At 40.1% G+C, this 21,988-nt stretch overlaps 2 protein-coding genes and 1 pseudogene across 6 annotated transcripts in view; 2 read left to right on the forward strand and 1 right to left on the reverse strand.

The window, feature by feature from the left end:
* Positions 1 to 1,445, forward strand: part of Vil1 (villin 1) — a 29,108-nt gene extending 27,663 nt beyond the window's left edge. For both annotated transcript variants that reach the window (XM_090354810.1, XM_090354809.1), the window contains exon 20: positions 1,012 to 1,445. In XM_090354810.1, the coding sequence (XP_090210936.1) occupies positions 1,012 to 1,125 (114 nt within the window). In that variant the 3' untranslated portion in view covers positions 1,126 to 1,445. The remainder of the gene's footprint in view (positions 1 to 1,011) is intronic.
* Positions 1,446 to 7,011: 5,566 nt separating this feature from the next.
* Positions 7,012 to 21,988, reverse strand: part of Usp37 (ubiquitin specific peptidase 37) — a 77,140-nt gene continuing 62,163 nt past the window's right edge. For 3 of the 4 annotated variants that reach the window (XM_090354813.1, XM_090354811.1, XM_090354812.1), the window contains 5 exons: positions 18,708 to 18,768; positions 15,692 to 15,807; positions 11,525 to 11,594; positions 9,864 to 10,002; positions 7,012 to 7,864 (listed from right to left, as the gene is read on the reverse strand). In XM_090354813.1, the coding sequence (XP_090210939.1) occupies positions 7,777 to 7,864; positions 9,864 to 10,002; positions 11,525 to 11,594; positions 15,692 to 15,807; positions 18,708 to 18,768 (474 nt within the window). In that variant the 3' untranslated portion in view covers positions 7,012 to 7,776. Of the gene's footprint in view, positions 7,865 to 9,863; positions 10,003 to 11,524; positions 11,595 to 13,045; positions 13,119 to 15,691; positions 15,808 to 18,707; positions 18,769 to 21,988 lie in introns of those variants that run through there. The other variant, XM_090354814.1, reaches the window with a different exon arrangement.
* LOC150048779 (ubiquitin-conjugating enzyme E2 C pseudogene) lies at positions 18,976 to 19,398 on the forward strand (annotated as a pseudogene).

Genomic DNA, 21,988 nt, shown 5'->3' on the forward strand with positions numbered 1-21,988 from the left:
GCCAAGAGGAATGAAGGAAAAAAAAAAAAAAGGGATGAAGCCATCTGTAGTGGTAAAGCTTCAGTCAACTGCTCAACTGCAACCATAGTACTTAGGCAGGAAAAGTCAATGTGGTGCAGCGGAATGTGTACCACTGTCACATGACCTCGACTTTGTAGTGTTAGCCTCAACATCTGAACACAAGTTATTCTGTAGTATGTGCAGTGAACCATTCCAGGGATCTTCAAGATACCCAAATCAAGATCAAGTCCTATCTAAAGTGCTCTGCATAGTATTTGCTTATCTTACACATGTCTTCTCGTATACATGGGACCATCTCAATTACCTGAAATGCCTAATATACTATAAATGAACTTCATTGCTCAGGGGGGATGTTGAGAAGACTGTTTCTGAGGGAATGGGCTCTGCCTAGAAGAGCTCTATGTTCTATTGCAGCAGTGGAGGCAGCTCCTGCACGCAGGAGCAGACATTGCTTGCTTTGTGGGCCAGGCTTGGGTGTGATAAGCAAAGTACATGAACTAGACACTTTTTGCAATACCCTATCCTATCTAGTACTCTTTTTGTCCTTATAAACAAAGGATAAGAAATGTATTCCAGGGGCCCGGGAGTTTGGCCTAGTGGTAGAGTGCTTGCCTAGCATGCATGAAGACCCGGGTTTGATTCCTTGGTACCACATACTTAGAAAAAGCAGGAAGTGGTGCTGAGGCTCAAGTGGTAGAGCTCTAGCCTTGAGAAAGTCCAAGGGCAGTGCTCAGGCCCTGAGCTCAAGCCCAGGACTGGCAAAAAAAAAAAAAAAATGTATTCCATTCCAAATCTAACGTGAACTTTGTCGGGAAGAAGCCCAAATTACCATGTTCTCTCTCCATGGTAACACATTCAGGGATTCTCAGGAAGTTCAAATGCTGCCTCTCCTGCGTCCTAGCTCTCATTTGATTACCTGCCATATTTGTATGACCCATCAGCAAACCCAGGGGATGCCTGCAATCTTTACCCTTTGATCCTTTTTCCTAGGAACACCTGTCTGCTGAAGATTTCACTAAAGCTTTGGGGATGACTCCAGCTGCCTTCTCTGCCCTGCCTCGATGGAAGCAACAAAACCTCAAGAAAGAAAAAGGACTGTTTTGAGAAGCAACAGTAAATGTCCTGTAACTCAGCAGCCTTCCTTGTGAGGTGGCTGCCATTTTATTACTGGTTTTAGTCTTATTCCAGTTGAAGAAAATTCCCAGTTGTACTTGTGAATGGCAGTGTGTGGTAATAATATTTTTGTTTAATGACATATCCCCTTTTTTTTGGTCGGTCATGGGGCTTGAACTCTGGGCCCAGGTGCTGTCGCTGAGTTCTTCAGCTCAAGGCTACCACCCTACCCCTTGAGCCATAGCCCCATTTCCCATTTTCTAGTGACTGAGATGAGTTTAGTGCTCAAGCTGGCTTTGAACCGGGATCCTCACAGCTCAGGCTCCTAAATAGCTAGGATTACAGGCGTGAGCTACTGTGCCCGGCTGACTTACCTATTGCTTCAGAAAGACTCTGCCTCCCTAAGAAGCCTGCCATCTGAATGAAGGTGGTTGGTATGTTTCTATCCTGAGGTGTTTTACCCATCTTACTCTAGGGCTCCTGGCCTTAGAGGAATGTTTATTCTACATAATGCTTTTCTCATCATGACACACTTTTAGCTACAGTGGGGAGGCATGGCATTTTGGATTTACATATTTCCCATGGCAATCACGTCTTTTTACATTTTCCTCATTGCCTTATCAGATGGTAAAATTTAAGAGGACTTCTTTGAAGGAGAGTTGAATAGCCCAGGAAACTGCCTCTTAAAAGGCTTCATAACGGTGCAGGGAGTTTGGCCTAGTGATAGAGTGCTTGCCTAGCATGCACGAAGACCCGGGTTCGATTCCTCGGTATCACATACATAGGAAAAAAAAAAGCCGGAAGTGGTGCTGAAGCTCAAGTGCTAGAGCTCTAGCCTTAAGAAAGTCCAAGGACAGTGTCAGGCCCTGAGCTCATGCCCAGGTCTGGCCAAAAAAAAAAAAAGGCTTCATAACATTAAATAGTATCCAGTGAAGGCAACTCATCCAGTGGAATTGGATTTGAGACAAATGAAAACATGAAAATGGTACTTCACCCCCATACTCAGTACTTACTAAGGCCAATGCTAGGCTTGAAAAACTGCTAGCGGGTAGCTCACACCTGTAGTCCTAGCTACTCAGGAGGCTGAGATCTGAGGACTGCAATGAAAAGACAGGGTAGGCAAAAAAGTCCATGAGACTCCTCCAATAAACTACTCAGAGAAAGCTGGAAGTGTTGCCATGGCTCAACTGGTAGAGCACTAAAGCACAAAGAGGCTGAAAAACCAAACAAGCCCTGTTACCTCTACAAAGCTTCCCTGGCGTCTCCATAAAAACATCAGAACTCAGTGCTGATTTGGGCTAAACATTGGTTAGCTGTATGGAAATCCGATTAGAAAACCAACACAAGGCAATATCCACTTCTTCGAGCAACTCATTAATGGTGTCTGCAAGAATGTATCCTTTTTAGAAATAAGTCAAATCTTTATAAGGTTAATAAAGGCTTTAATTTTCACACACACAAAAAAAACCCCTCTATATAATTTAAAAAGGAAACAAAAATAAGGAACTGGAAAAGATACAGAGGAACAGTTCTGCTAAAACACAGATATAAATGCGGTTCCATACAAAACATCAAGAATCAGAATCAAGTCACTCTGAACACAAAAGAAAAAAAAATCCACCTCAAATAATGTGGTCAAAGCTGCCAGCAATCCTGGGAGTGGCTCAATTAGGCAAAGTGCAGGAACTTCACTCATCTTCCTCTCCATGCATACATAAACACCACACTGATAAGCAAGGGAAGTTGGGGAGGGAAGGGAATGCTGGGGAGGGGAACTTGGGATGAGGTGTGCTTCTTCATGGACTTCTTTGCCCATAGTTAAGATGTTTGCTCTTCTTTGCTTTGGCATGTGACCTAAAGAACTGGTATCCTGATCTAGACCCTGGTCCATACCTGTTCTTATTCTTATGCTAGCGGGCGTATCTATACTTTGAAACTCTGTATTCAGTAGAGAAAGTCCAGTGTCACTAAAATGCATATTCATACTGGTGTATTTTTAATTAAATCTTCAAGATCCTCAGACACATAGCTCACCTGGAAAGCAAATAGTTTACTAACTGTATGAATGACAACCAAAGAGACTGGCTTAAGTCATCATCAAAGCACGCCATCAAAACATGCCAAAAGGGAGCCAAGGTCAGTGGTGAGACTCAGAATAATTCCATCACAAACTCTCAAGCCCTAAGAAACTTGTTTTTCAATAAAATATATATTTCTTCAGATGTTAGACAATAGAGAAAGCATCAGAACGAGGATACCAGGCCAGAGAACTATATAGTTTTTTTTTTTTGTATACAATTGCAAGACTTGCTCAGTACAAAGAAAAGATATGGTCATTTTATTGGGATACTTTTATATGACTTACTGGGTTAATTTTACTACAAATCTCGCTGCATATACAAGATCCACTTGTACTTGGAGATGTTTCCCTGACTTAGAGAAGGAATTGTCTCTGATGGGTCATTTCAGAGGACAGAGAAGGAGGATGACATTTTGGTTCAGTGGGCCATAAATGAATTTACAGTTAACTTTCATTTGTAATTTAAGTGTCTACAGCTGATTTTCATTGTGCAACTGTATCTGTAGTTTATATGCATATAGCTACAACAACAGTAACTTCAGTATGAAAGAAGTAAATCCATTTATTATTTTGTTGAGGTTTTAAAGCTTCTTTCAGAAGTTTACACTTTATCAGGAAGGAAAATAAAGGCCAGGTGGCAGTGGCTCACACCTGTAATCCTAGCAATTTAGGAGGCTGAGGTTGGAGGACTACGGTTCTAAACCAGCCTGGGCAGTAAACTCTAGGAGATGCTTACCTCCAGTAAACTACCAAAATGCCAGAATCGGAGTTGTGGTTCAAGTGGTAAAGCACTGGCCTTGAGCAAAAAAAAGCTCAGGGACAGTGCCCAGTCCCTGAATTCAAGCCCTAGGACTGGCAGGAAAAAAAAGGAAAAATAAAGAAAATGTTTAGTTTAATATTTGTATCTGCAGTTAATTAATGGATCCCTATTGCCACATTCTTCTTAAAATTTAAACATGTTACTGAGCCATTTAAATAGGCCTAGAATTAACAGACCATACAGGTAAGCATAAAGTTCTGAATCAAAATATAATTCATGGCTGAGTGCCTGTGGCTCAAACTATTCCTGTCTACTCAGGAGGTTGACATCTGAGAATTACAATTTAAAGCCAGCCTGGGCAGCAAAGTCTGTGAGAGTCTATCTCCAATTAACTACTGAGAAACTGGAAATGATGCTGTGGCTCAAAGTTGTACAGAACTAGCCTTGAACACAAAAGTTCAGCGACAACACTCAGGCCGCATTCAAGCCCCAGGATCATCAGAATGCACGTGTGTATCTCTCTCCCTCTCCCTCTCCCTCTCCCTCTCTCTCTCTCTCACTGCTTCCTATCCTGCTGAGACAAAACTTTTAGCGTATTAGCCAGGTACTGGTGATTCACATCTAGCTCCTCAAGAGATTGAGTAAGATCTGAGGACCAAGGTTCTGAGCTAGCCCATTTATTTGCTCAAGACTATTTCCAATTAATCAGCAAAAAGCTGGAAATGGAGGCATTTAAGAAACAGTGCACTAGCCAAGATTTTAAGTAAGCAAGATAGAGAAAAGGGGCTCTTGAGTTCAAGCCCCAAAACTGACACTGACACACACACACACACACAAAATTTTACAAGGGTGTTCACATATATATTCCTATAAAATAAGAGCCAGTCTATCTTCGCAAAGGCTTAAATTACAGTTACAGCTAGCCACACAGTTTTCCAATTCTCCATAAGAGAATAAAAACCACCAAGTGTTAGTTTAATTATCCCTTCTGAAAAATTTCAACTAAGATCAAAGCATACATCACCAAAGCAGCGTGCTGGTGGCTCAATCCTATTGTCCTAGCTAGTCAGGAGCCTAAGATCTGAGATCTGTAGTTCAAAGCTAGCCCAGGAAAAAGACATCCACAAGATTCTGATCTCCAAGTGATTAGAAAATGCCAGAAATGGAGTTGTGGTAGAGCAATAGTCATCAGTATAAAAGGCAGAAGGAGAAATGTAAGATCTGAGTTCAAGCCCCAGTCCCTGCAAAACAAACAAAAACCCAGATATCTAATTGTTATCCAATTCCAATCAATGTCATTGTAAGCACAAAACTGTAGTTTTGAACATGAAGGTTAATAAATTACTTGCAGAATGCTTGGAGCTGAAGAATCCTGTCCATATATGTCTCTTCCTGTCCCAAATATGCTAACTTCCCCATCACCCTAATATGGGCAAACTCATCACACTGTGCAAATATATATACATACATATATATTTATTTATTTATAACTTTAAAATATATATAGACAGCTCAAAATAACCACCACCTCATTAACACAGTCTAGCTGCAAACTTCATTTGTAGTCAAAGGAGAGAAAGAAGGAGAAGGCTGTCAAGGCCACAAGGATGAACAGATAGTAAAATTCAAGTCCCAAATATGCAAGAATGAGCAGTGAAAATAACGCTTATACTCTAGTGACTTATTTTCAACTAACAAGTCCTGCCCCAGACATGAAGACTCTTGTGAGAAGTATACTTCAAAGCCACACACACACAAGCAAGCCGTGAAACAGATTAAAAAAAACGAAGCAGCTTCACAAGGCAGTCTAGGCTTATGGCATAATTTCTACAGATGTCACTCCAAATCATTCCCAGTTATTTTTAACAGCTCTATTCTCTCAATTATAGATAGGGAGGACAACAATTAGCTAAAGAATATAATAATCACTTCACTCATCTATGAGAAAACCAGTTGTTATCAAGCAAAGTAAGACAAAATAAGGCTTCTGGTAGAACTGAAGCAAAAGTTTAAATGTTAGTTCTTAAAACAAATACTGGTCTAAAGTACTCCTGCATATTCTACTACGAGTATCACTGTGGATCATCACTACACTGCTTGGAGGCAAAGCATTTGTTGGTAGTTCAACTAAAGTGCTATGGCCATTTAGAATTCCAAGATCCCAAAGTTCAGAATATCAATTACTATACCAGAACACACCCAAGTTCTAAGAGTTGGGCTGGAGTTCTCCAAGGGCAAGCTTCCAGAAAAGATGTTTACAATCTTCAATGATGATGAGTTTCAATGTTTCCTGCCCATGAAAACCTGATGTGGTTTCATCCCTACCTCAGAAGAGTAATCTTCTCATTTATAATCAAAATAAGAAAACACAGGAAAGAAAAGGATGGAAGATTTCATTTTGTTATTCTTAATTCTGTGTGGGCCTAGAGACATCTGGGCTCACAGATTTCTCTCAAACTCGTTCTTTATATGATTCCCTAAGCTGCTTAATCCAGGTGGTTATGTTGGCTAATTGACTACCGTAGTACTTTATACTGCATCCCCAACTCAGTCTCAAATTAGAGCACCTAATAAGATGCGCTTGCTTGTGTGTATGTATGTACATACATATATATGGATGTATGAATACATAGCATCTTTGTTATTTGTTAGTTCTTAAGATCTTAAGATTACCTAAATCAGTCACGTTTTAACTCTCACCTGGCTTTGATCATTTACTGTTTTGGTTTTGCCCCTTTAAATAGTCAAGCTCTTATCTACAGCTCATGTACTTAATTTCACCATAGTTCCCAGAGCTTTTCTAACTTTTATTGAACTTTAGCAGTTTATAGTTGGAGCTGTAACACTGCAGGCACACTGCTTACCTCTGTTTTCCTTACCCTTGTCATCTCTGCTGGGAAGTCTCAACTGGAGCATTATTATCTCTCTACCTTTTAAAGTTTTGGTCAAAACCCACTAAGATTATGTCTGCTCCATGGAAGAATGACACAGAAGAACAGACACAAGTCTATCTTAAAGATAATAATATAGACAAATATGAGGAACAATATGTGAAAGAATCTCTTTAAAGAAAATGTGAAGTGTACAATGAACATCAGATGTGGGGCCATAACACATTTCAAAGCACCAACAATCCATTTCTTAAGAATTGTAGATAAACAGCACAGGCATGACATTCATAAAATTAAGGAAAACAAAAACCTTGAGTTAAGTGACAGAAATGCCTCTTGCAAGGACAACAAATCATCATTAGTGTAACATGGAGAGCTGGCTTTCCAGTAAACTTTACTCAAAAGATACACACATACACAAAAGGTCACAGACTTGAGAAAAAATTCTCAAGGAACACAAAAGTTTAAAAGCCAACTGATATATATGTATATATTTATATACACATTCACACATTTCTCAGGTGAATAGACTCTGATTCTTTGACTTATCCTCCGAACTGCTATACTAGTAATGGCAAACAGGCTTACATGGGCAGTTCACCTGAACTCTTTAAGGCTCCATTCATTCCGTGTGTGTGTGTCTTTATGTACATATACGTATATATATTTACAATATGTATTTCTAAGACAAAAGGAAGCGCCACTCTTGTAGGAGAAAAAGAGGACTATCAGCTACAGACGAGACCAGTTTCCATTAAATAGCATGGAACACTCTGCAATTCTGTCTTTTGGTTTGGCCCTGAGCTGTCTGTTGCTCTTGCATCAAGGAGAATTCCAAATTCTCTTTGGGCAGAGTAAAGGTTAGGTGGCAGTGGGAGAGAAAATGCACATTGCCAACCCAGCGTCTGTCTTCATGAGGCCTGACGAGCAGTCTTCCCCATTTCCATGCTGAGTGCCTGAGTGTTCTTTTCTGTTTCCAGCAGCTCATCAAAGATCTCTCTTAAAATAAACAAAAAATAAAACATGGAATTGAGTGAGTGTAACAAGGCATAAACAGGAGAAAAAGCAACAGGAAATGAATACTGGTAAAGCCTGCATGATCCCATTTGATGCCTAATTTTTATTAAACAAGCAGTTCACATGTAGGATATGAATCCTCTGTGTTCTAATTTTTGAGACTGAGGGAAAAGTCCTTCAATAAAAATGTCATATAGTTTCTCTTTATGAAAATCAGATCTTCTGACTGATAAAACTGGAAGACCAGGGCTGGGAGTTTGTCCTAGTGGTAGAGTGCTTGCCTAGCATGCACGAAGACCTGGGTTTGATTCCTTGATACCACATTCTTAGAAAAGGCCAGAAGTGGTGCTGAGGCTCAAGTGGTAGGTAGAGTTCTAGCCTCGAGAAAAATCCAAGGACAGTGCTCAGGCCCTGAGCTTAAGCCCAGGACTGGCAAAAACAAAAACTCTGGAAGACCAAAAAGGTTTATGGCAGAGTAGCTTCTATCATAAAACAAACTGCTGTATATTCCATATCCATCCTACCATGTGATGAATAACTAAGAACACACATGTAGCTTTTAAGGTTTAAACTCAAGGGCTCACTCTTGCTAAACAGGTCCTCTAACATCTGTGCCATGCCTAGCCCTAGGACAATTTTTTTAAATTTCTTTTTTGCCAGTCCTAGAGTTTGCACACTGTCATTGCACTTTTTTTTTTTTTTTAAAGGTTGTGGGGCTTGAACTCTGGACCTGGGCACTGTCCCTGAGCTCTTTAGCTCAAGGCTACTGCCCTACCCCTGGGCCTGGGTGTTGCCCCTGAGCTCTTCAGCACAAGGCTACTGTCCTACTCCTGGAGCCACAGCACTACTTCTGGTGCTCTGTGCGACTGGAATTGAACCCAGGAAGGGCTTCATGCACGCTAGGAAAGCACTCTACCACTAAGCTACATTCCCAACCCTAGGGCAACTTTTTTTCTTTTGGTCCTAGGGTTTGAACTCTGGGCCTGGGCACTGTCCTCGAGCTTCTTTGGCTCTAGGCTAGCACCTGAGCCACAGTGCCATTTTTGGCCTTTTCTGTTTATGTGGTGGTACTTCCTGCTTGCTAGGAAAGCACTCTACTAAGTCACATTCCCAGCCCTAAGACTTTTTCTCAAAGCTAGCCCTCTACCATTTGAGCTACAGCAGCACTTTTGGCTTTCTTGAGTATTTACTGGAGATAAGACTCTCACAGACTTTCCTACCCAGGCTGGCTTTGAACTACAGTCCTCTCAACCTCCTGGGTAGCTGGTATTACAGGTGAGAGCCACCAGTACCCAGCCAAGACAACTTTATTTTTCTTCCAAATCTGCTTTATACATTAATGAACAGAAATTTAAGCAACATGGGTGTAAATACAATAAAAAAAAAAACTGTCAACAAGTGAAGCGATAGGAGTTATTTTATTCCAAAAGGAAGAGTTTAGATAATTTTTATTTTTTGTGTGCTGGTACTGAGGCTTGAAATCAGGGCCGGTGCTATCCCTTAGTTTTTTGCTCAAAGCTGGTCCTCTAAGATAGCTGGTGCCTCAGCCATTCAAGAGGCTAAGATCTAAGAATCTATTCAAAGCCAGCCCAGGTAGGAAAGTCAGTGAGACTTCTATCCACCAGAAAACTGGAAGTGGAGTTGTGGCTCAAAGTGGTAGAGTGCTAGCTTTGAGGAAAAAGAGGTCATGGACATTGCCCAGGCCCCAAGTTCAAGCCCCCATGATGGGGGGAGGAAGGGGAAGGGGTGAGGGAAGCTGGCCCTCTACAATTCTGAGCCAAAATCCCACTTCTTTTAGGTGATTAACTGGAGATAAGAGACTCAGACTAGAAAGTCTAAGCAAGAATGCTTAGAAAGGCTTTGAATGTCTGTCAAATCTCAGCATCCTGAGAAGCTAGGATTATAGGCATAAACTATTTGTGCTGAGCTAGAGTTTGAGTAATTTTTAGACCATTAGTTCCACTTCAGTAAAGTTTCTTACTTGTGCATATAAAAGAAGATGTAACCACTCCGATCCCGGTCACTCTGCACTGCAGCCTCTTGGATTTTAGATACTTCTAGGTCATTGTAAGTAAACCAGGCCTGCTTCTTTATATCATACACATCACTAATGTAATGACCTGAAACAAATAAAATCTTGAAATTAAGGCTGTCTAAAACAGTAAGTTATTCTTACATAAAGGAAGTTTGAAAAAGAGAAACAAGCTATCTCATCTACCTTACCCTCAAAAATGTTGCTCTAATCCATTTAGAAAACATTTACAGAAAACTAACAGGCTTTTCCCCCTTTCAGTATGAGGGTAGGTGGGAGGTACGAGGTAGGTGCTCTACCACTTTAGCTCCTTTGTGTACTGGTTGCATTTGAAGTTAGGTCTCAAGTTAAATTAGCCCAGGTTGGCCTACGCTGTGATCCTACTTGTGTGTCCTAATGTCACTGGGGATGACAGGTGTATGCCACTGAGTTCAGCCACTGATTGAGATGAAATCTCTCAAACTTTTATGCCCAGGCTGGTCCTGAACCCCAATCTCCCTGTATCTGCGTCCCAAGTAGCTAAGATTGAGCCACCATGGCCAACTTCATTTCTTTGGTTTTAGAGACAGGCGCTCACTATGTAGAGCCTAGGCCGCTCTCAAATTTTGGATCCTCCTGCCTCAGTCTTCAGAGTGCTAAGATTATCATGTTTAGTTTAAGGGTTAAAAAAAAAAATTCTTGAACAGTAACAGGCCCTGAGTTCTTAAACTCAGGGATTAATATAGATGTAACAGTTTATTTTTCTCAGATTCCATCATGGGATCATAAGGAAAGTAGGATGTAGATATTATAGTTCAATGTCAAGTTAAGTAAATATACTAAATTTTCCTATAATGCAATCATGAACCATCAAAAAAGCCCCCCAAAAACCAAAACTTGGGTTCTACGTGTTGAAGTGAAATATACAACTAAAAATTATAATAAAACCTCGTGTTTCGTTGACAACTATTAGAATCAAATATTCATCTCCATATGAATTCTTTTCTTTCTTTTTCTGTGGGTCATAGGGCTTGAATTCAGCTTGGGCGCTGTCCCTGAGCTCTTCAGCTCAAGGCTACCGCCTTTCCCTTGAGCCAAGCCCCACTTCCTATTTTCTAGAGATATTTCTGGAGGTAAGAGTCTCAAGTCCCTTTGTGCAGGGCTGGTTTTAAACCTTGATCCTCAGATCTCAGCCTCCTGAATAGCCAGGTTTACAGGCGTGAGCTGCCACACCAGGTTCCACATGAAGTAATTCTAATGCTCAGGAGAATTTAGGTCATTTATAAATAGAGAATAAAAACAGTTTTACTCACTAACAAGATCTAGCGGGTGATAAAAGATTTTAAAGTTTTTCTGATGAATTCAGTTTATACGAAGATAGGCAAAGAACAACATATAAAAGGACAGATACTGGCTACTTTACTTATAAAATGCCAGGGCTGGGAGTTTGGCCTAGCATGCACCAAAACCAGTGTTCAATTCCTCAGTACCACATACATAGAAAAAAGCTGGAGGTGGTGCTGTGGCTCAAGTAGTAAGCTCTTGAGGAAAACCCAAGGACAGTGCTCAGGCCTTGAGTTCAGTCACCAGTTCTGGGGGAAAAAAAAGTCGCTATCATGATGTCCACTTACCTGAAGAAGAGGTGCTACCAATGTGACTGACAACACTGATAAGTCGGTAGGAATGAGGAAGATTTCCTGTCTGGAAAACAGAAATGGCATGACTTCATTAAAGTAAAAGCAAAACATGGATGCTGAATTTATTATCAAAACTCATATAACTAAGTTTTAATACATGTGCAGTCTAAGTAACAAAATGAAGGTTAGACTTCTTAGACCCCTGGGCCTAATTCCAGTCCCTAAAATATTCCCTAAAAGCCAGGTGCTACTCACGAGTCTGAGATTTGAGGATCACAGTTCAAAGCCCAATAGGGAAACTGAGACTCTTACCTCCAATTAACCACCCAAAAACTGGAAGCAGAGTTGTGGCTCAAACTGGTAGAACAATACCCTTGAGCAAAGAGCTCAGGGACAGCCCAGCCAGGGTGACTCATGCCTGTAATTCTAGCTACTCAGGAGACTGAGATCTGAGGATTGAGGTTCAAAGCCAGCCCAGGCACAAAAGAATCTGAGACTCTTATCTCCAATTAACCTCTAGAAAATGGAAAAGTGGGGCTTGACTCAAGGGTAAGGTAGTAGACTTGAGCTGAAGAGCTCAGGGACAGTGCCAGGCTAATAAGTTCAAGCCCTATGACCCATCACACACAAATAAAGTGAGCTGGATCCGTGGCTTAGGCCTCTCATCATAGTTACTACTCAGGAGGCTGAGATTTAAGGATCAAGGTTTGAAGCCAGCCAGGGTAGAAAAGTCTGTGAGACTCTTATCTCCAATAAATGACTCAAAAAGCCAACAGTGGTGTTGTGGCTCAGATGGTAGAGCACTAGCCTTCAGTACAAAGCAACTTAGGGACAGTGCCCACGTCCTAAGTGTAAGCCCCAGGACCAGCAAAAAAAAAAAAAAGTTGTGTGGTCCAGATGGTAGGTCCCATGTAGTCCTAGGTACTTGGGAAGACTTGGGAGACAGGGAGGACTACAGTCTGAAGTCAGTCCAGGCCAGTTCACAAGAGTCTATTTCAACTAATAGTGGGTATAGTCCTGTGTTATCTAAGCTATAGGTGGGAAGCACAAACAGGATTGTGGTTTAGGCTGGTGGGGCTAAAAGCATTGCTTTTTTTTTCTTTTTCTTTTTACAGTATTGGAATTCAAGACTTCATCTTCCCTCAGCTTGCAAGCTTTCAATAACCAACGAGAGCAAAATGTCCTGGACCCAAGGCTCAAACAGTATAGTACCTCCAAGCAAGTGTGAAGACCTAAGTTCAAATCATACTATTGTTTAAAAAAATATATACACATCTCAACATGTTTGCTTGTTTTCCAAACCAGTAATGAATGCACATAAGTAATGAAAACAGTTGTGTTCACTGTTAGGTAATAGACAACAGAACAAAAGAGATGTGGTATTACTTCAGGGAGGATTATAGGTAGAATGCACATTTTTAAATACTTTCTTCTTTCCTGTTTACATCTGCCACAGTTAGATGACAGATGTACCCTACCATGCCGGCTTATTAGTTGAAATGAGGTCTCACTAACTTTTGCCCAGCTGGCCTTGAAAAGAAATCCTCTTGATCTCCACCTCCAAAGTAGCTACTAGAGATTTGAAGATCTAAAACAGTATAATTACAGACAATTTTTAAATGTGCTGTTTTTTCTTTACAATGAAAAAGTTACAGGTAGATGTGGTGGTGATTGCATGTAATTCAGTTCTCAGGAGGATGAAGCAGGAGGATTTTGAGATAGAGGGCAAACAAAACCTGGCCATAACAAAACTGTCTTAAAAAAAAAAAAATCAAGCAGGGCATGGCGGCTCATGCCTGTAATCTTAGCTACCAAGGAGGCTGAGGTCTAAGGACTGCAGTTCAAATCCAGCCCCGCAATAAAGTCCATGAGTCTCTTATATCCAATTAACCACTCGAAAACTGGAAGTGGTGCTATGGCTCCAAGGGTATGGCAGTAGCCTTGAGTTGAAGAGCTCAGGGACAGACCCAGACCCAGAGTTCAAGTCCTACAACCCCCCCAAAAAAATTAAAAAATAAAATAAAATAAAATTCAGGCACATACAGCTCAAGACTTTAATCGCAGCTACTCAGAAATCTGAGACACAGAGGATTGCAGTTCAAAGTCAGAAAGGTCTGTGACTTGAAGCCACTTAAACAAATGCTTGATGTTAGTTAAAAAACCAAGTAAGACTGGAAGTCAGTGGTTCATGACTGTAACCCTAGCTTTTCAAGAGACTGAAATCTGAGACTTGTGGTTCAAAGTCAGCCCTGAGGGCTGAGAGTTTGGCCTAGTGGTAGAGTGCTTGCCTAGCATGCATGAAGACCAGGTTCGATTCCTTGGTACCACATATACATAGAAAAAGTCAGGAATGGTGCTGTGGCTCAAGTGGTAGAGCTCTAGCCTTGAGAAAGCCCAAGGACAGTGCTCAGACTTTGAGTTCAAGGCCCAGGACTGGCCAAAAAAAAAAAAAAAAGTCAGCCCCGAAAGACTCTTATCACCAGTTAACAAGAAACAACAACAAAAAGTAGAGCTGTGGCTCGATGGTAGAGTGCCAGCTTGCATAAAAGCTTAAAGACAGTGCCCAGATTCTGAGTTCAAGCCCCCAGGACTGATATACACAGAGAAAAATTAAGTAAAATATTCACTGGAGAGGATACAATATAACCATTATAAGAAGTTGTAAGGAATTAGTCTTTAACATTCAGCACAAAAAGTTTATGACAGGGCCGGGAGTTTGGCTTAGCGGTAGAGTGCTTGCCCAGCATGCACGAAGACCCAGGTTCGATTCCTCGGTACCACATATACATAGAAAAAGCCAGAAATGGTGCTGAGGCTCAAGTGGTAGAGCTCTAGCCTTGAGAGAGCCCAATGACAGTGCTCAAGCAGTTCAAAGCCCAGGACTGGCAAAAAAAAAAAAAAAGTTTATGACATTTTTGAGTACATATGTGGGGTAGAGATGGTTACAGAATATAGCAAATGCTAACAATAGCTATGACCGGATAGCAGGATCCAAGTAATTAAAATTTGGTGGGGGGAAGATGATTATTCGAGAAAATAGCAAAAAATAAAGGGGGAGAACCAATGGTCTTTAGTTGATACAATTTTTCTTTTTTCCTGTTGGTGTGGGGCTTGAACACTGGGCATGGGTGTTGTCCCTGAGATCTTCAGCTCAAGGCTACCGCCCTACCCCTTGAGCCATAGTTTCACTTCTGGTTTTCTGATGGTTAATTGGTTTTCTGGTGGTTTATTGGAGATAAGTGTCTCAGGTCCTTTTGTGCCTGGGCTGGCTTTGAACCTTAATCCTCAGATCTTAGCCTCCAGAGTACCTAGGGTTACAGGTGTGAGTCACTGCATCCAGTCAGTTGATACAATTAATCCAACAATTTTTACAATTTAAACATACAGATAATATCCTTATTTGGTAGAACTAAATATAATTGTGTGTGTGTGTTAGATAAGAACATAAGATGAGCAACACACATTTTTGTTTTGGCCTAAATCTTCTTTTTCCTTACTTTCTCTTCTGCTTTTTGTGGTACCGGTTATAGAACTCGGAGCCTTTGCTTTCTTGTTTTTCACATAGTTCCAAACATTTTGACCAGGCTAGGCTTTGCCTTTGGAGAAGCTGTGATTACAGACATGTACCACCACACCTGATCTGTTTAGAAATGCAGATCAAAAGTGAAACTGAGGGCCGGGAGTTTGGCCTAGTGGTAGAGTGCTTGCCTAGTATGCACAAAGACCCGGGTTCAATTCCTCGGTACCACATACATAGAAAAAAAAAAAAAGCCAGAAGTGGTGCTGCTGAAGCTCAAGTGCTAGAGCTCTTGCTTTGAGAAAGTCCAAGTACAGGGCTCATGCCCTGAGCTCAAGCTCAGGACTGGCAAAAAAAAAAAAAAAAAAAGTGAAACTGAGCCTGATACTTAGTGGACCACATTTGTAATCAGGTACTCAGGAGGCTGAGATCTGGAGGACTGCAGGGTGAAGCGAATGCTTTATTAAAACTTCAGAACTTAAAAAAGAAAGATAACTAAAATGGATAAGAGAATATGAAGATTATTTGATGACTGCTAGAAAGCAGAAATGAACCTGTGGTAAATACTGAAAGCACAATCTATGATTGCAAGGAGCAGAAACAACACTGATAATCTGAAAATTTTTACTCAGGGTGAACACTACCTCAGCATTTCTTTTTAGTTCCTCAGCTTCTGCTTCTGTGTACTCCATATCAAAAACATCCTCATTACCCGAATCTTCATCTGAGCCTTGTGCATCCAGAAAGGAGTTGTTAAACTCTGAAGAACAGACAGACAAAATTTTGTAAAGGCTCTTAGAGTAGACAGGAAAGTAAAAGAGCTTGATGTATACATTTTTTCATACTAAAAAACATTACACATAATATAAGAAATAACATTATAGACATAGCTACTAGTAAAAGAAGTATTCCCTTTTCTTTTAAATATGTATGATAAAAGAATCTAACCTTCCTAAGAAAGGAGTGCATGTGAAAATATATAATTTTACAGATAGATGGGATTGGGATGTGTCTTAGTGATAGAGTGCTTGCCTAGTATAGATGAAGCCCTGGGTTTGATTCCTCAGTACCACATAAACAGAAAAAGCTGGAAGTAGTCCTGTGGCTCAAGTGATAGAGTACTTTGAGCAAAAGAAGTACAGGGACAGTACCTAGGCCCCGAGTTCAAGTACTCGCAAAATACTACTACTACTACTACTACTACTACTACTACTACTACTACTACTGATAGGAAGCTCACTAAATCCTTTATCATAAAAACTGTGTATTAGAATTTGAAGAACTTGGTGCACACTGCAGGTACCACTCACAAATATAAATTAGCTTACAAAGGAAGGATAATAAATTGGTAAATATTTATTTATCATACATCAGCTGTATAAGGGACATTTCATTGTTATGGTCTCACACACATAAAGTATCCTGATCAGCCTCACCTTCTCTATCACCATCCTTGGATCATCTCCCTTTTACAACTATTTCTTTGCATCACAGGGGTGAGCCACTGGTGCCTGGCTTAAAGCAATTTCAATAGGTTTCATGGCTCGGTTTCACATATGCAAACAAACTACTTTGACCATATTCATCTTTTTTCACCCTCTTCCTCAATTAAGCCTGTCATTAATTCATTCATTATTGGTGGTCATGAGGCTTGAGCTCAGGGCGTTGTCTCTGGGCTCCTTCAGCTCAAGGCTACCACCCTATCCCTTGAGCCACAGCCTTACTTCCCATTTTCTAGTGATTAATTGGAGATAAGAGCCTCATGGTTCTTTATTGCCTGGGCCTGCTTTGAACCACAATCCCCAGTTGCTAGGATTACAGGTGTAAGCCACTGAGCTCATTCATTTATTTTAAAGTGTGTAATTAATTACATCAAGGGATTTTACTATGGTATTGCAGACATTCACATATTTTGCTCAGAATACCCCTATATATAATTGCTTTCTTTACCCACAACTTTCTACTGATCAACAGCTTTTATTAAGATTCCTATTCCTCTTCATACATAATTTCATTATTGTTTAAAATTATTCATCCTTCATCATTTTGTTCCCTATCTCTACTTGCCCTCATTCTCCTAATAGGTCCTATAGTCATGTTGTATATTATTGCATAACATGAATTTGTATCTATATGTATGTTTCTATATATGTATGTACATGTTCCATTCAATGGGTTGTCTCTTGAGTTTTGGCAATTGTTTCTTTTGCTGTGAAGAAAACTTTCTTTTGCCAGCACTGAGGTTTAAACTTAGGGCCCTGAACTCTCCCTTGGCTTTCTTGCTCATGGCTGATGACCTACCACTTGAGCCATTGATCTACCACTTGACCTACCACTATAGCCAGCTAGCTTACTAGAAATGGAGTCTCACATGACTGACTTTTCTGCCTGTTTTTGCTTCCAACTATGATCCTCTAGCTCTTAGCTTCCTGATTACAGGCCTGAGGAATTGGTGCCTGGCTTGTGCAAAACCTTTTAAATTTGATATAGTCTCATTTGTCAATTCTTGCTCTTGTTTTCTAGGTAGCTGCAGTCCTATTCAGGAGATAATTGCCTGTACTCATAACTTTCAGAGTTTTCCTGTAATAAAATTAACATTTCAGATGCATTTATTTGGAGTTGACTTTTATACCAAGTGAGAAACAGAGGTTAGGTTTCAGTATTCTATAAATACATAGCTAGTTTTGCTGCACCAATTTTTTTTCAACAGGCTATTGTTTTTTTGCAGTGTACATTTTTTACTCCTTTGTCCAGGACACATGTAGCTGTGTGGTTTTATTCCTGGGTCTTTTATTCTGTCCCATCAGTATTCAGGTTGGTTTTCATGCCAGTATGATGTTTTTTCTTTTCTTTTGCTGTACTGAGTTTTGAACTCAGGACCTCACTCAGCTTAGGTGGTTAGGCTCTCTAATACTTCAGCCACACCTCTAGTCTCTAATCAGTTTTTATAACTATGGCTCAGTAGTATAATACATGCAACATTGCTCTTTTTACTAAGGACTGTTTTTTCTACTTTAGGTCTTTTGTGTTTATATGAAAATTTGAACTGCTTTTTCTTTTTCTATGAAAATGACATCGGGAGTTTGATGAGTATTACAATGAATCTGTAAATTGCTTTTGGCAGTATTGCCATTTTCATAGTATTAATTCTGCCTGGTATCTTCCTCAATTTCTTTCTGCAAAGTTTTTAGTTTTCATTGTAGGGGTCTTTCGTTTCCTTGGTTAAATATCCTTTTATTAATGTAACATAAAACAAATTCAACCTTAACTCTTACATTTCACCTAAAGTACACTAAACAAACAAATTCAAGATACGTTTTTCCTTTAATAACATTTCCACTGAAGAATTTATCTTTAAGAAAAGAATTCCAAAATGAAATAAAACCGGGAAAAAAAAAAAAAAAAAGAATTCCAGAGGCTGGGAGTTTGGCCTAGTGGTAGAGTGCTTGCCTAGCATGCATGAAGACCTGGGTTTGATTCCTTGGTACTACATATATAGAAAAAAGCTGGAAGTGGTGTTATGGCTCAAGTGGTAGAGCTCTAGCCATGAGAAAAGTCCAAGGACAGTGCTCAGGCCCTAAATTAAAGCCCCACAACTGGCAAGAAAAGAAAAGAAAAAAAAAATCCATTAAAAAAATGTAATTAAAATGATCTCCATACCTTGAAGACTTAATTCTGTAGCTCTTTTGAGGTCATCATCTTCTTTCTGTTCCCAAGCTTCCTAAGGGATAAGAATAAAAGTTAAGTTGTTTAAAGAGCTAGCAGGGCAGTTGCCCTTTGTGGAGTTTCTGTTTCATTGCCAGTGCGGTGCCAACGGCCTCCCAAAACTGTGACCCAGCCACTGTCAATGTCCTGCCACCCACATTGCTGCCAAGCTCAGCTGTGGTGTCACCTAGGCACTGTGAGTAAGCAGCTGCAGCCAGAGCTAATGATCTTCATAATTTCTGGTGACAAAGCCATTTCTGCCTTTCCTGAATCAGACAATCTTTTCCAATGGGTAGAGATTATCTTTGGAACAGATGGCACAGTGTAGGAAGACTGAGGTATAAGCTCTCCCTGAAGTTCCCCAGTGGCCACCCTTACAACGCAGTCACAGTGAAATTCCATGCCTTGCTACCACACCAATGTGGATTCCCAGGGAAACATCTGCCTAGACATCTTCAAAGACAAGTGGTCTGCACTATATGACATCAGGACTATCTTGCTTTTTATCTAGAGCCTGCTAGGAGAGCCCAACATCAAAAGCCCCTTGAATATACATGCTGCCGAATTCTGTACAAACCCCACAGCTTTTAATAAGTACCTACTCAAAGAAACCTACTCAAAACAAGCTTCCAGACAAGAGCCGTGACCTAAGCTGTCCAGTCTCTTCTGTATTGTCTGTTTTTTCCTTAGATTATCTGTCTTTCCTTTTCCCTGACTTTTGTACAGGACTCTGTTATCTTGAAATGTGATGGTGTTTGTTATGTATCTGTTTTTTTAAATTAAGTCTCTAAAATCCTTGCAAATGTATAGTAAATAATGTCTTTGTTTCAAAAAAGCTATCAGCTATATTTAGTGAGTATAAAATTAGCTTCTCTGAAAATATTTGCTAATAATGCTTCCCATAGTCATTACTAGCATATGGATATTTGGAAAATGACCTTCTGAGAGATGTAGAAAGTTCTCCATTTCTTTTTTCTTTTCTTTTCTTTTTTTTACTATTAAGCATATCCCTGGGGATTAAAAAGGCTTACATACAACTGACTCACACCTACAATCCTAGGTGCTCAGGAGGCTGAGATCTGAGGATTGTGGTTCAAAGCCAGCCTGTGCAGGAATGTCTGTGAAATTCTTGCCTGCAATTATGCCCCAAAAAGTTAAAGTGGAATTGAGCTTCAAGTGGCCTTGAGCAAAACAAAACAGCTCAGGGACAGCATACCCTGGTCCTAAGTTCAAGCCCCAGTACCAGCTCGCGCGCATGTGCGCGCATGTGCGTGGGCACACATAGAGGCTGAAATGCTTTTTTCCTCTTGTAGTGACATTTCTTCTTGCCAGCTAAATATAGTTCAATGTGACATGATGATATAATTTCTCTTCTCCTTCTCCTGCTCACTCTGCATGTATGTGTGTAGAGCTTGAATCAAAGCCTGGGTGATATCCCTGAGTTTTTTGGTTCAAGGCTGGTGCTTTACCATGAAGCACAGCTCTAATTCTGGCTTTTTGGTGGGTAATTGGAGATAAGCATCTCTTAGATTTTCCTGCATGGGCTGGCTTCAAATTATCATCTCAGCCCCCTGAATAGCTAGGATTTGAGTCATGATCCACCACCTCTCAAGCCTCCTTCCTTTATAAATGGGAGACATAGTAGGTAGTTAGCAAACTGCTGTCTACTCTTTCCCTGGATTTACAGCATTTTTCGATTTCTATGATTTAATTGAATTGAAATACTCCTACCTATATGCCACTGAATACAGAGTGAAACAGGGGAGTGAATTGTTCTTCTATGATGATGAGGGGCCACCTATATCTTACATACTACTCATCCTGTATGTTACAGCAAGAAGAACAATATTTATAGAAGATGTTATTTGTACATTTCTATTTTTATTCTTGCTAAAGAATAAAACACATAGTAGTTGCTTGGTAGCAATACCAAATGGATGTTCTTGGCTGTTATTGTTCTGAAATATCTGAGGTTCTCTTAGAAAAAAATGGTACTGCTAGGACTAAGGATTATATACAGTTCAGTGGTAAGAAACTAGGTTAGCACATTCAAGGCCCTTGGTATGATCCTAAGCTTCAGGGGACGGAAAAATAAAAGTACTTCTAGCTTTTGAAAATGACTTTAATAATAAAAAGAAGACAATTTTGACTACTAAAAAAAAGTTCATGTCAAAAGATAACCATTAATTACTTAAAATTTATTTATTTTCAGAATAAATTTATTCTAAAACTCTAAGATAAAAAGACTCCTTTTTGGGGCTTGGAGTTTAGCCTAGTGTTAAGAGTGCTTGCCTTGCATGCACGGAAGACATGGGCCCGATTCCTTGGTACTACATTCATAGAAAAAGCCAGAAGTGGTGCTGTGGTTCAAGTGGTAGAGCTAGGCCTTGAGAAAGTCCATGGATAGTGCTCAGGCCCTGAGCTCAAGCCCAAGGCTGGCAAAAAAAAAAAAAAAAAAAAGAATCTCCCTTTTTAGTTATTAATAGAATGATGTAGGTAGACTAAACTAAATATTTCTTTGTACAATTATATCATCACATCAGAGAAAAACAGTCTAGCTAAGAAGTAAGGCTATGCCTTTCATCTTTGAAAACGAGGTGGTGGTGAACTTTTTCTTTTTTGCACTATAAGGAACTCTTGCTAAGAAATTAGACCTTAATTTTTTATATCAGAAGGAAAGTTTAAAGACCTAGGGACATGGGTTCAAACACCAGTACCATATATACATGCACATCAAAAGCAAGTTTTTCTAAAATAACTATGCTAAATTATTCTTCTTTTCTTGGTACCAGTACTAGAACTTGAACACAGGGCCTAGGCACTGTCCTTTGTTTTTTTTTGCTCAAGGCTGGCACTCTACCACTTGAGCTACAGCTCTACTTCTGGCTTTTTGGTGGTTAATTGGAGTCAAGAGTCTCATGGTCTTTCCTGCTCAGGCTGTCTTTGAATGGTGATCTTCAGATCTCATCTCAACTGAGTACCTAGGATCACTGGTGTGAGCCACTGGTGTCCAGCCACTAAGTACAATTCTTAATCTGAAACACTTTTGTTTTAGTCAAACCTGGGGCTTTGCACGTGCTAGGCCAGTGCTCTACCACTGAACTTCATCCCTAACACTAGTAAATTTTCACTAACATGACTTGGACTGTAAAGGAATAGACACACCATGAAAATATCACTTGTGACAGTTATCTTAGATGATGTACCTACAAACCAATTAGCCTAAAAAAGTAAAA

This window comes from Megascapheus bottae, chromosome 21 (assembly GCF_031878675.1).
Source record: "Megascapheus bottae isolate mThoBot1 chromosome 21, mThoBot2.hap1, whole genome shotgun sequence".
NCBI lineage: Eukaryota > Metazoa > Chordata > Mammalia > Rodentia > Geomyidae > Megascapheus > Megascapheus bottae.